The sequence below is a fragment of the Haliotis rubra genome, unplaced genomic scaffold (genome assembly GCF_003918875.1).
Source record: "Haliotis rubra isolate DU_JTF1 unplaced genomic scaffold, ASM391887v1 Scf336, whole genome shotgun sequence".
NCBI lineage: Eukaryota > Metazoa > Mollusca > Gastropoda > Lepetellida > Haliotidae > Haliotis > Haliotis rubra.
Genome location: NW_025767009.1, coordinates 1,088,482 through 1,101,437, shown reverse-complemented (window position 1 = coordinate 1,101,437; position 12,956 = coordinate 1,088,482). Strand labels below are relative to the sequence as shown.

Below are 12,956 nucleotides of genomic sequence, written 5' to 3'. Positions count from 1 at the left end.
ACAATTCCCCTCTCTTATCAAAGGGGTATAACTCTAATTGTGAGTGCTTCAAGAACACATTGATTTTGTCACAAGTCAGTACATTTTGAAACTCAAAGCATGCAATCATAATGAATAACTTACAACGTCCATTCGTTATGTTCTTTTTCGGAGAAACTATATCTGATGGCCATAAATATATTAAAACACCACATGTACACGATTATATAATGTTATCAACTGAGCTTGAAAGTTGACATTTTCTGAATGATATTTATGAACGAACACATCATGGCTTATGAGATGAGGGCAACCATCATCTAAAATTGTAACAACTCTATTCAAATTAGTGACAAATAATATAAATAATGCTGTGTTACTATTATGCATGATGCAGAAATATATAACCAGTTCATGAGTATTTACTTATTATTATCATTATTATTACTAATTAACTTTTAACAAATAAATTCACAGAAAAGACTATAACTGATATTTTGAATTTTCAGTGTTGTCATCATGCCTAAATGGACTTAATTATGTTAGCTTTACATTCACAGGCCACTATGTGCTGAAGTACTACTTATACCTGTTTAAATCAACAATCACTCGCTTAGAAAAGTATAATACTTTATGGATAACAACTTCTTTATTTCTTATGATGCGACGTTTCTATTATCCATCAACTTCTAAAATGCCAATGAAACAGATCAATCACTCATTTACTCTCTGTCAGGTTCTGTGACCATGCCGAAGTACTACCCGGAAGAGGAAGGGGAGGAACCCAAACCAAAGACAGCCTGCTCTGGCATCCGAGAAGACCTCTTAGATTGTCTGCTGAAGAGTGACTGTGTGATGAAGGTAGCGTGGAATGTTGAATAGCAGATAAAATCATTACATAGCAAAGATTATCAGATAATTTAAAACAGTCTTGGTACTCTTGCTTGAGTAATTCCTCCAATGCAACTATTATCAGTATTTTAAGTCAGTATTAACATGATCAAGTGTTGAATGTTATTTATTGTTTAACCTTTCAGGGCGGTGGGGTAGCCTAGTGGTTAAAGCGTTGGCTCGTCACGCCGAAGACCCGGGTTCGAATCCCCACATGGGTAAAATGTGTGAAGCCCATTTCTGGTGTCCCCCGCCGTGATGTTGCTGGAATATTGCTAAAAGCGGCGTAAAACCAAACTCAGTCAGTCAGTCAGTGTTTAACCTTTCTACCCATTTAAGAGTTGCTTTAGCACAATTTAGGTGTAGTAATTTTAAGATAGCTGTAAAAACAGGTGTGTCATATCAACACTGACTATAATCAAAGATATATCATGTAAATCTAAAGGTCTAACGTATATTGAAGATGAATTCCGTGTATTGTTCATGTGTGAATCACAACTAAGAGAGAGGTATATTACAAAATGTGTTAAAAAGCCTTACACTTTATATTCTTTAGTTAATCTTTTCCAGAATACGAACTTAGATACTGTAAAATCTGTTCCTTTATATCTATTCAATGTTAAAAGGATTATTTTAAACACTCTTGAAAAATCATTGTGCCCCTGAAGACACTGTATTATTTTTATGTATTTTTGACCTATGGCCTGTTGTTGGAAAATAACTCTGACTCTAATATCATTATAGCTTGGATCCTCACTTCTGACTGATTGATAACTCACTCACTCTGTAAGGATCTGATAACGCCTCTGTTGAAGGTCATATCAGGTGAAGCTTCCCGTCAGCAAATCAGTGTTTAGGCTTCTCTAAGTTCTCTGTGGTGAAAAAAGCTCTGAGAGGATGATGTCTACATTTCTAAAAAAACACACATTAATATGATAAAGTGTCTGTTCTGAATGGAATAGTTCGTTTTAACACCAAATTTATTTCTGAGCACCTTGGCATCTTCAGTAAAAGGGTGCACTACTGATGAAATGTTGTTGGTTTTTGCTTGGATTTCTTTTGTTCAGACCAACAATTCGAAACTTGTGTCCCAAACTGCCACTGACATTAATTCTATAAAGTTGAAAACCTATGGTTTTGTGTTCTGTACATTTGTGCAAAAAACTAAAAAACTAAGCTAGGATGGCTTTGTGCCCTCCCGGTCATCATGACCCAGTGGTTTCTGCTCATATCAGTCATTGGTTGTGTTTGGAGGACTTTTTCAGACTACCGTGATATATAGCTATAGTACTTTTTACTGTGACAGAAAACAACACCCACTAATCACTCACTAACCACTCACTATGCTAATATACTGTGGATTTTACTGAATTTTTTTTTTAAATTTTCAACGTTTCATTTTTAAAATCAAATTGATAAATACTTGAGTTAATATAGAGTATGTCATTGTTTAGTTTGTCAATCATCGCATTACTCATTTTGTTGGGCCACACTTTATATCTGGCACTTTAGAAGCTGATGTGTATACATAACAATAAAGGCAAGATTCTTTCATGGATGACAAATTCTTCATTCTGTTATGATGTTATTTTATTTCATTTTGTTATTGTGGAAGTTGAATCTGTTTATAGAAAAAATAATAAAGAGTGTAGTTGATCATTGCATTGTGAAAATGATGACCTGTCGTTATGACTTCCCTGTGTCCTGATACAGGACGGTAAGACGCCCAGGGAGTGTCTACAGCTCGGCCACCATCCCAGCATACCCAACAAGTGTCACAACCTCCGGACAGCTTTCTTCGAGTGTAAACGATCAATCGTAAGAGCTATTTTTGTGGTCTGTTTTCTTTTGTTTACCTATTTGAGTGAGTGAGAGTTTCGTTTTATGCTGCACTCAGCAATATTCCAAATATATCGTGGCGGTCTGTGAATAATCAAGTCTGGATCTTTACGGGTTGTTTGCCTATTAGAAATTGGTTACTAGATAGGGGGTGAAACGGTACGGTCAACCACGGTACAGTACGTATTGCGGTACCAAGCCTTCGGTTTGGTCTATGAGATAAATTGACAAGAGCCAAACCTTTCATTGTTTAATAACATGGATAAAAAAATAACCATAATCTTTGTTATTTTGAATGAACAAAACTGTCATTTTATGACAAGATAGAAATGACGGTACTAAAACCGAAAATACCGAGTACCGCGGTATACCGTTTCAGCCCTATTAATAGCAAGATATCTGTATGGAAGACTTCCTTTTTTAACACTGTTGTGATGTTTCAACAGAGATGTCCGCACATATGATATTGGAGCTGGCATCTGAAATGTCAATGCATTGTCATGATAGCAAAGTCATCTAAGGTGCTGAATTTCAATTGCAGAGTTATGTTCCAAGGGCATGCAGCAAACATATGATCTGGGATTCAAATTCCAGGTCATCCCATTTACTTTTCTAGACCTGTCATCACTATATCCATAAAGGGGTGGTCAGGTAGCCTAGTGGTTAAAGCAATCTTGTCCCGCCGAAGAACCAGGTTCGATTCCCCACATGGGTACAATGTGTGAAGCCCATTTCTGGTGTTCCCCACCGTGATATTACTCGAATATTGCTAAAAGCAGCGTAAAACTAAACTCACTCACTCACTATATCCATGCCTTAGGGTTTCACCAAAGGTGTCACAGCTGAGACTGACTTCATTGAGGACTTACACCCAACATGACGATCTCTTGAATATGGCGGTGTTAAACTCACTCATGAACATTTCTAACAGCAAACTTGATTTATTGTTATCTCCCCATTTTATACATTGGAAGTAACTTGTGATGTACCAGTACTGAAGATTTGCAAGATCACAACAAAATTTTACTATCACAGCTGTGTGAAGCCCATTTCTGGTGTCCCCTCCGTGATATTGCTAGAATATTGCTAAAAGTTGCGTGAAATCGAACTCACACACACACATACTATCACAGCTAACACCTTAACAGTGATATAAATGTAAAAGAGAATGTCCATTTTCTCATTTCAGCTGGACATGCGCAGCAGGTTCCGTGGAAGGAAGGGCTACTGAGCATGACAGTGTGTATGTGTGAGAGGTGACAAATGAGAGTTGTGAGCAACTGGTTCTGCTCAACCAACTGGTCAATCAAGTTCTGTTACAACAGTGCTGTAAAACCTGAGACCTGAAGACCACTTCAAGGTGTAGTGTAGACCTATGTGGAGGCTGGATTCATTAAAAGTTGACTAAGCTGGGTGTGCTAAGGAATGTTGACTGCTGAAGGTATTGTTAGTCTGTTCTCCTGAAAGGGACTTGTGTAGTACATTGTATGTGGTAATTTTATTCTTTGATACAATAATTAATTCTCATGTAAGATTTTTACCATGGTTGATCAAGCAATAGATACATCCTAATAGCACCAGGTGAATGTTCTATATTTTGTATGATATGGCAAAGAAATGATCAGCGAGTCTGTTAAACAAATATTTAAAATAACCTGGCCTGAAGCAAAGAAACTTGGTACAGTGGTTGTAATTAATGATTTGTCACCATTGATGGTAAGACTAAGAGATATTCAGGTTGTTGGTGACATGGAACACAGACGATGTTGACCTGTAGATGTGAATGAATCTATTTAGATGTGGATGTTTTGTCTGATGTGCAATGTTGATACCAGTAGGGTGGGATAAAGATGTATATGAGATACTGTCTGTTTGTCATTTGTCCAGACCAGGAACTGAACAACACCATGGATGTGTGCTGAGAGGAGATTTATCAGCATTTAAAATTGTGTATTTGCATCCTGTTTGTAAAGGTTTGTGAAATATTGGAACATTTCACAGAAACTAGAAAATATTATCGCTTTCACTAACATTACATTTGTTCCTTAGGCCACATAAAATCTATGTCTTGTTTCTCATCACTTTTTAAAAGATATGGGTGGTAGAACGGATTTTATTTTTATTTTTTTATGTAGGGGTGTGTGTGTAACGTTTCCTTTGTGATATCAATATTGAACTATCCCAAAACCAAAACATTAAATGTCGCTAAAACAGCAGAAGAAAAGAATAATGCATGTGTGTACTTTTGCAACACTATTACTGTTTTACTCAATTCAACAAAGCGGCTGTTGTTTAAAAATATATTATTTCATTCATTGTTTTCAAATTTCATTCTGTGTTGTGAACACGGATCTCAACTAAATCCAGTTTCAAAGGATCGGTATATATCACTGATGTTCCTCAGTCATTTGGTAGATAATGGAACCAAGACTGTCTTGGAATATAGAAAGGGGGATTCTGCAGGTGTTACATGGTGCTTTTATGTAACAACATCGGAGAGGTAGTCCAGGTGGCATAAGTCACTCAGCTCAGTTGCAAACTTTGTTTTCGCTAGAAACTCATGGTTGTGGGTTCGAATCTCGCTCCCATTTTGTTTCTAAGTTTGTCAGGGCCATACAAAGCTCTCATGTTTTACATGTCTTCCCCTACAGTGAGCTGACACACCATAAAATAACTCTAATACTGTCTGGGCGGGTGGGGTAGCCTAGTGGTTAAAACGTTCGCTCGTCACGCTGAAGACCCGGGTTCCAATCCCGACATGGGTACAATGTGTGAAGCCCATTTCTGGTGTTCCCCGTGTGATATTGCTGGAATATTGCTAACAGCGGCGTAAAACCATACTCACTCACTCACTCACTCATCCTAACACTGTCAGAGGCGTTACACCACACTCACTTACTCATAATATGATACTGCGTTTTACTATATGTAAACTGCTGTTATGTAGGCCTACGCGTTAGACACCTGTTAGAAGCGCATGTTAAATACCTGTCACCTGTCATTCAGATCTGTCTCAAGTTTAGAAATCTATGGAAGTTATTTACGCAGAAAGATCGAAACATGGAGGTGAGGTATGAGCAGATACCGTTGCTGAGAATAACACGTTTTCTCTGAAGTTAACGTACGAATATTCTGTTTTACTGCTGAAGCTATGATAATTTCATTAATCTTGCAATATATTGAAAACTCTTAATATAGCAATTTCATCATTTTAACAGATAGTTTATCCTGTTAACATTCTATGAAAGCCGTAAACAAAACCATCCTTTTCAGCTGTAGTTTAAAGTCACCATCTGGAACTGTCAATGCCTGATAAAGGCGTCGTAAGGGGCTGCCCTGTAGCCTATTTTGTAGCTAAAAGTGTAAAATAAATTTAAATGATCAAGTGTAAAATAAGCTTCCATTCCATTAACCCCATTTTGGAACTGAATTCATAAACTGGACTAGCTCGTCAAGATGAATTTGTTATTCGGCGTTGTGGTAAATGACATGTAACTACACTGTACATATTTCATTCAAAGGATGAGATCCACCTCACTGACTGACTGACTGAGTTTGGTTTTACGCCGCTTTTATATATTCAACCCAAAAAGTTTAGCACGTTGGTATAAAAAATGACAAAAATCATGTGGTACCAAAAATATATTGTATATCCAAATCATGTTGGTTTTACATTTCATTTTTCCATTTTAAAATCACTCAGACTTGTGTTCATTGTTCTCCATAACGCCACTATGACCCCAAAATCAAGAGTGGGGTATTGCTCCAAAAACGTCAATATTGTGTGTGACCTCCATTGGCCTGAATTACAGCTGTACATCGCCATCTCATGCTGTTAACAACTGCTCTCAACTCACCAATGTTAATGTTACCCCATTCACGAATGAGGGCATTTTCAAGGTCACAACAATTATCAATAAGGGGGTGATGTTCTCTGACCCTCCTGCCGAGAATGTCCCACACATGCTCTATGGGAGAGAGGTCTGGGGATCTTGCTGGCCAAAGTAGAGGTTGAATGTTGTGTTGCCGAAGAAGATCTCTTGTTCGAATGGCTGTGTGCGGTCTAGCGTTGTCATGTTGAAACGTAAAGCCGGGATTTCGTTGCGTGAATGGGATGACAGTTTGTCTGATGATCTCGTCGCAGTAACGTTGTGCATTCAGGTTTCCTGGGACAAGAATCAAGTCTGTCTTTCCTCCTGCATGGATCCCAGCCCAAACCATGATGCTGCCTCCTCCATAGCGGTCACGTTCGATGACGTTATTGGCGTCAAAACGTTCACCCACTCGACGCCATACTCTGCGTCGTCCATCTGCAAATTCCACACAGAAACGTGATTCATCAGTGAATAATGTCTGGTTCCATTGTTGACGACGCCAGCGCCGATGAGCACGTGCCCATTGCAAATGTTCCTGTCTGTGACGTTGACTCAATGGAACTCCAACCACTGGACGTCGGGCAAACAGTCAGGCTGTGTGCAAACGGTTCCTTACCGTTTGGGGATGAACAGTCGTGCCGGTGGCCTGTTGCAACTGTCTAGCCAACTTTGGAGCACTTGTAAACCTGTGACGTCGTGATGACGTCACCAAAAATCGGTCTGCCCGGGGTGTGGTCTTACGGGGTCTGCCGGAGCGTGGCCGATCTCTGACATGACCGGTCTGCTGTACACGTGTCTGGAGACGTGAAATTTTGCTCCTGTGCACGTTGAAATGACGCGCTACGTCTGTAATTGTTTGACCAGCATTCAGTCTCCCAATCGCTTCATGTCTCTGATTTTCAGGCATGCCTCCTCTGCGTCCCATGGTTGATTTTCAAACTTTAAAAATGTTTTATCCTTTCAGGAGAATGTCTCAGTGGGTATGCAATAATGCATCGGCCACGGGATGATTTTCATTGTTTTTGAGACATGAAAAATGTGTTTCACGTGAATTCCACGAAAATCACAGACAAATGCACGTGACTTTCAATTCTCTCGTCACACAGCAATTCCACAGGTGTCACAAGTTTACAGGTATCAGGTTCAGACTAATGAGAACATTGATTATATCTGTAAGGACAATTTAGTGCAGCGTGCTAAACTGTATTTTTGGTTGAGTATATAGAACACCTCAACACATTTGAGTCATCCTTGTGCCTGACAGTTTACAGATGACGCTCCAAGTTGGATCTGATCATTTCGTGACGACAGGCACACGATGCAACATGCAATCTAGACGATACTGTTTCAACAAAGGACACTGTGCAATGGCGCCCTTTGGTCGATATCAAAATTAAAGGGGCATTGATCTACAACAAGTCACCGGGAGTAGTTAATGCTTTTGTTATTGTTTTTGTTCCAGTTGGTACCCGGATGACATGAGTCATGACTGGTTCGCGACCTCTGCAACGCCTTTTCCGCAAGGGCAATTGATAGTAAATCGACACTGTTTGGAAATAAAGTTTCGTCTTAGGAAATATTGTCATCTCTGTGATTCCTTAAGGTTTAAAACTCGCTGCAAAATATGTCCATCTAGTTTATCATGATTCCAAACATGTTGAAGTTTGATTTCATCTCCCAGTGACTGAAGGTGTCTGGATTGAAAGAAAACGGAAGTCAATTTACGTCTTGTTATTTTGGGCTCATAATCTTAGCATAATGAATCATATTGTGCACTTTGGAATTTCAAAAAATATTTATTGATCTGTAATATCTAGGCATTTTATAAATTGCCTTAGGGAATCATATTTTACACATACACGCTTAAAACGAAAATGTTTATGAAAACAACCGGTAAGTGTTGAACTTGTTGACAAAAGGTATATGAATAATATCGGGCAGTTATATTGCTCGAGGAATGTATCTGTCATAAAGGATCAATATCCTATACACCTGTACCTGACAAAGGAACGTGTTCTTGTCACTTGTCTTTGACAATTTAATGTTGTAAAATGTCTATAACGTTTCAAGATATTATAACACGTGAAAGATTCTCAACTGGTGACGTAACCTTGTTTCAAGGCTTTCACATTTGCGTAAATTCTAAGATAGCACACGTGATAACTCTTTTTATGATGTCCGCAGTTCTTTAAACAAAACGTGTTCGTGCAGACATTCATTAATCGATGACGACATTTGGTGAAGAATGTTAAATCTTGACCTGTTAAGGAAAATTGCCACAAAGGAAACTTAAAACGCTGTTAGTGTTACACGCACTCACGCACTCACGCACGCACCCAATGCAGCAGCACAACGCTCTGTGTTATAAATTAACGATAATATACGTTGATTCATTGCAAATTGTTTTTCTAACTAAATGTTTTGAAATGATCACGTTGGTATTAAACAAAGACAACGGCCATGGTATCTTCATTTCACCGATTGTACCTACCACTTAATGTACCCACTAGAAATAAACTATAAATCAGATGTGTGATGGACACTATAGTGACCTGCCAAATATCACGTTTTCAGATTTGCAGGTTTGAAATATTCAGTACCGAAATTATATTCTTCTTTTTAATTGACGTATACAGTACTAATTTCTCATTTACATCCGCTTTCTGTAAGGAACCGGTTCAAACGTTCAATGCCAGATAAAAACTTGGTACAATATCACACAGCCAGCTACAGCTAGGAGTACCGTTCCGCAATGAGATTTACGAGGGGCTATCAAAAGGTTTTGGGCCTAAAATACATCTGATATGCGCATGACAAAACTACTTATGATATTGAAGAATGGCTCATATCATTCACATAAACGTAATATTGACATGCACGTCGCTAGTTTCCGGTCACGTGACATCTAATCACACATGTACCCCAATTGAAACGGCAGAAATGGACAAGCTTGAGTGCAGAGCAGTCATAAAGTGTTTGGTCCTCGAGGCCACCCGACGAAGTACATTGAAGAGCGATTGACAGTAGTACGGGTACTGACTCGTATAGTCTATAGATTCCCTGTAGCTGAATTGATCCATGCTAGTCTAGTGGATAGAGTGTATGATAAGCGGTTCGATCCCCTGCTGAGTCATAAAACAAGACGTCAAAAGATGCTACTTGTTCTTACCTTGCCTGGCTCGTAATTAAGAAGATGGAACAAGGAGCGGTCGTTCCGGAGTCAGCATGCCTTGTATCTGTTGGGCGTATGTTAAACTACATTATGATGTATGAAACAAAACACAAATATTTTTCAAAACCGACTGAATAGGTTTCAATCTATAAACATGATGAAAAGCAGGACAAGACACAAGAACGTGTGATATAAGAGGTCCCTAAACTCGTGAATTCAATATTTTCAGAAATATTTTTCCTGGCATGGTTGGGGTGAGTATATCGCAAAACTTTGTTGATCCGATATTGAGCTTAACTGATCTCTTGGTAATAACTCAGTTTTTGTTCATCGCTTTATTCTCTTAAAGGATATATAGATAAAATGATAAATGAAACAAGCAGGCTGGACCACTTTGATAGCCACGATGCCCTTTTCACCCCTCAGGCGCTGTAACCAGCCCCTTGTTGTCATGACAATCAGCTGATGGGATGTGACAGCTTGCCTTTGTAGTCGGGGTGGTCGATGACGTGGGTAACCGTGAACCAGGTGGATGGAATGCTACAAACATGGTTATTAGTTCAGTACCACTCTACATGGTTTACGTTCAGCAGCTGACCCCGTAAGAAAACCATCAGCTGTAGGCGATCTTCACAGAATGACCTGCATTATTTACAAGCATCTGTTTAAGTTGTATTACTTAAAGGGGCCTTGGCTGGAAATTGTATATTGTTTGTTTGCTTATTTAACTATGTCTTTCGTTTTGCAGTTAATCACGTCCTTAACGACAACGTCAGACAACGTCAGGTAATAGCGTCAGATCTAGCCTGGACAGGAGTTCAGTTCTGATGAGTATGACAGAAATTGACAGACAATGTCACTTGTGCATGTGCAACATCATTTAAATGTCGCCTGGTAAAATAATTATATATCCTACGAAAGTTCAAAGTTGAGACTTTTGCAAATATACTCACCCACTCCAACAAAAAACAAAAATAACCCATTCCTATCCAATACACAGTGACTTCACCTCCGACACCACGTGTGTGATGAGGTAGTGACGGTATAGTATGACAAAATGAAGGTATATTAATTACCGGAATGTTACTTCTACGATGCTGTTACAAACGTATATATATATATATATATATATATATATATATCCGATGGGTAGAGTTGCCATGGGCAGAGCTGCATCGCCTACCCATGTTCGAATACTTTGGCGGTTGTTCCGAATCACAGATTTTCCTGTACTTGCGTCTTTAAAAACTGATGAAAGAATTACACGACAGCGTTGGAAAATAAATATTTAGAAATATCTTATTTGTCCCAGTTATATAATTTGATTCATTTGGTCCAGTTTATTAAAAAAAACACCCTTTATTGATTATTTACGTTAGACCCCGAGATGTTTAGCCTGACGATGGGAGTACACTTTACCCTTGGGTTTGATCTTGAACCCTTTAAAGGTTAAGGTTGAAGCTGAGTGAGAACAGTCTGACATATGTGTCTGTTTGGCTGCTTTACATGGCTGTGGATGTTTGTGTTCATGGTGGTTGTGAATAAGAGACATAAAATATTGGTATTGGTTTTTGCTTCCGACTTTCGATACTTGCTACCAGCGTAGTCTAGCAAAGGATTTGTATGTACCTATATGCGATGCACAGCATAACACTGATCTAGCTCATGTAGTTTAATGTATTCATGTCTTTTTCATTATGATAAACGATGCTGAGAATTTTGGTTGGGACACGAATATATGACATACCTTGGGATGGGGTTATTGTTTTGTATACTCATGGATAAAACATCCGTCCCACCCAGTGTTAAACCCACATTGAAATATTCCCTGAGGCTGACTTGACCATAAACTGTTGTTGCTAGTGCGAAGATGATAGATAATCCTAATGTTCATTACGCTGATTACGAGGATCGCAGTGGTGGTATTGGTGTTGATGATGATGGTGATGATAATGACGATGACGCCGATGATGACGTCATGGTCTTATACTGTCGGTGGTGTTGCGGAGATGATGACGATGATGATGATGATGAGTGAGTGAGTTTAGTTTTGCGCCGTGCTGCTGCTGCTGATGATGATGATGATGAAGATGATAATGATGACGATGATGATGACGATGATGGTGGTGGTGGTAATGATGATGATGATCTTGTTGATGAACGTCATTTCAGTGGGGATGGCTGGACGCAAAGTCATTCCGTGAAAAAAGTATTTCACTTCAACGCACCTTAAAGGAAGCAGTGTTCTGGAGCGTTAAACCAAACCGCAAGCAAGTGCTCGTTGATTAGGTTCACCACAGCTTCGATGCGAGTTTGACACCCAACCTCTGCTCTGCAAGGAAATATCTATCACAGCACTGTCCACTTGGGGAATAACATAGCGATAAACGCCGGCATCACCAAGCCTTAATGATGTGGGAGTACATCTCATTGTTTATGGTGGAGCTCGTTCACTAACATGGTTGCAGTTTTATCACACTTGATAGGCGATAAATATTGCCTTTTGTCACGTACTGTAGTGTCTACTAATCCCATAGTGTTCTTGGATGAATTATTGCTTCATTTCGTAAGCCAAGCCTAAGATATTTCTTATTAGGAAAGCCTTGCCTTAATACATTTCTTTGAAAACAAGCGTATTTTGTTTTGTAGCTGTATATGATTTTAGAGGTAACGGATGCGTTTGTCTTTAACAATACACATCCCACTATTTCATCCTGTTTTCCTTGTCAAATATAGGCGATGGTGGTGTCCTATGGTATGTGCAGACTGAACTTGAGTCTGATGTTTTCATATTCGCGAAGGCATCTGTGTACATAATGGACATCACTGTAGCGGTGACGTCTCAGTTCGGATGATCGATAAATCTTTCAAACTGCAAAAACTAACCCCTAATTTGCAATGCAAGAGTAGATTCCACATTGGGAACAATGTGTGAAGCCCATTTCCTGCGATATTCCTGGAATAGTGCTTAAAGTGGCTACAAATTAAACTCAGTCACTCACTCTAAAGATAAAAATGATGAACTTATCTTTGGGGCCAATTAGTCCTAATCAACCGAGTATTTGTAACACCTACAGTCACGCTCATCTCACAACACACACACGCACCTGCAGCAGATTATGACATAATGTATGGCAGCAGTCAGTCCAGGGAACATAAATCACTCAGCCATGTGTATGATGTCATGTAACGCATAGACA

General features: G+C 39.1%; 1 protein-coding gene across 1 annotated transcript; it reads left to right on the top strand.

Annotated features, from left to right (window-relative positions):
* The first annotated feature begins 13 nt into the window (after positions 1-13).
* On the top strand, positions 14-4,571 carry LOC124284411 (cytochrome c oxidase assembly factor 5-like). The gene is made up of 4 exons (XM_046720499.1): positions 14-74; positions 716-840; positions 2,584-2,688; positions 3,899-4,571. The coding sequence occupies exons 2-4, from the start codon at positions 727-729 to the stop codon at positions 3,938-3,940; spliced, it is 261 nt and encodes an 86-aa protein (XP_046576455.1). The 5' UTR covers positions 14-74; positions 716-726; the 3' UTR covers positions 3,941-4,571.
* The last annotated feature ends 8,385 nt before the right edge of the window (positions 4,572-12,956 follow it).

What these genes read in the sequence shown, in the direction of transcription:
- LOC124284411 (XM_046720499.1), top strand. Translation starts at nt 727, where the DNA reads ATGCCGAAGTACTACCCGGAAGAGGAAGGGGAGGAACCCAAACCAAAG. An exon ending in AGAGTGACTGTGTGATGAAG is followed by an intron (nt 841 to 2,583) that starts GTAGCGTGGAAT and finishes GTCCTGATACAG; the next exon opens with GACGGTAAGACGCCCAGGGA. An exon ending in TCGAGTGTAAACGATCAATC is followed by an intron (nt 2,689 to 3,898) that starts GTAAGAGCTATT and finishes TTCTCATTTCAG; the next exon opens with CTGGACATGCGCAGCAGGTT.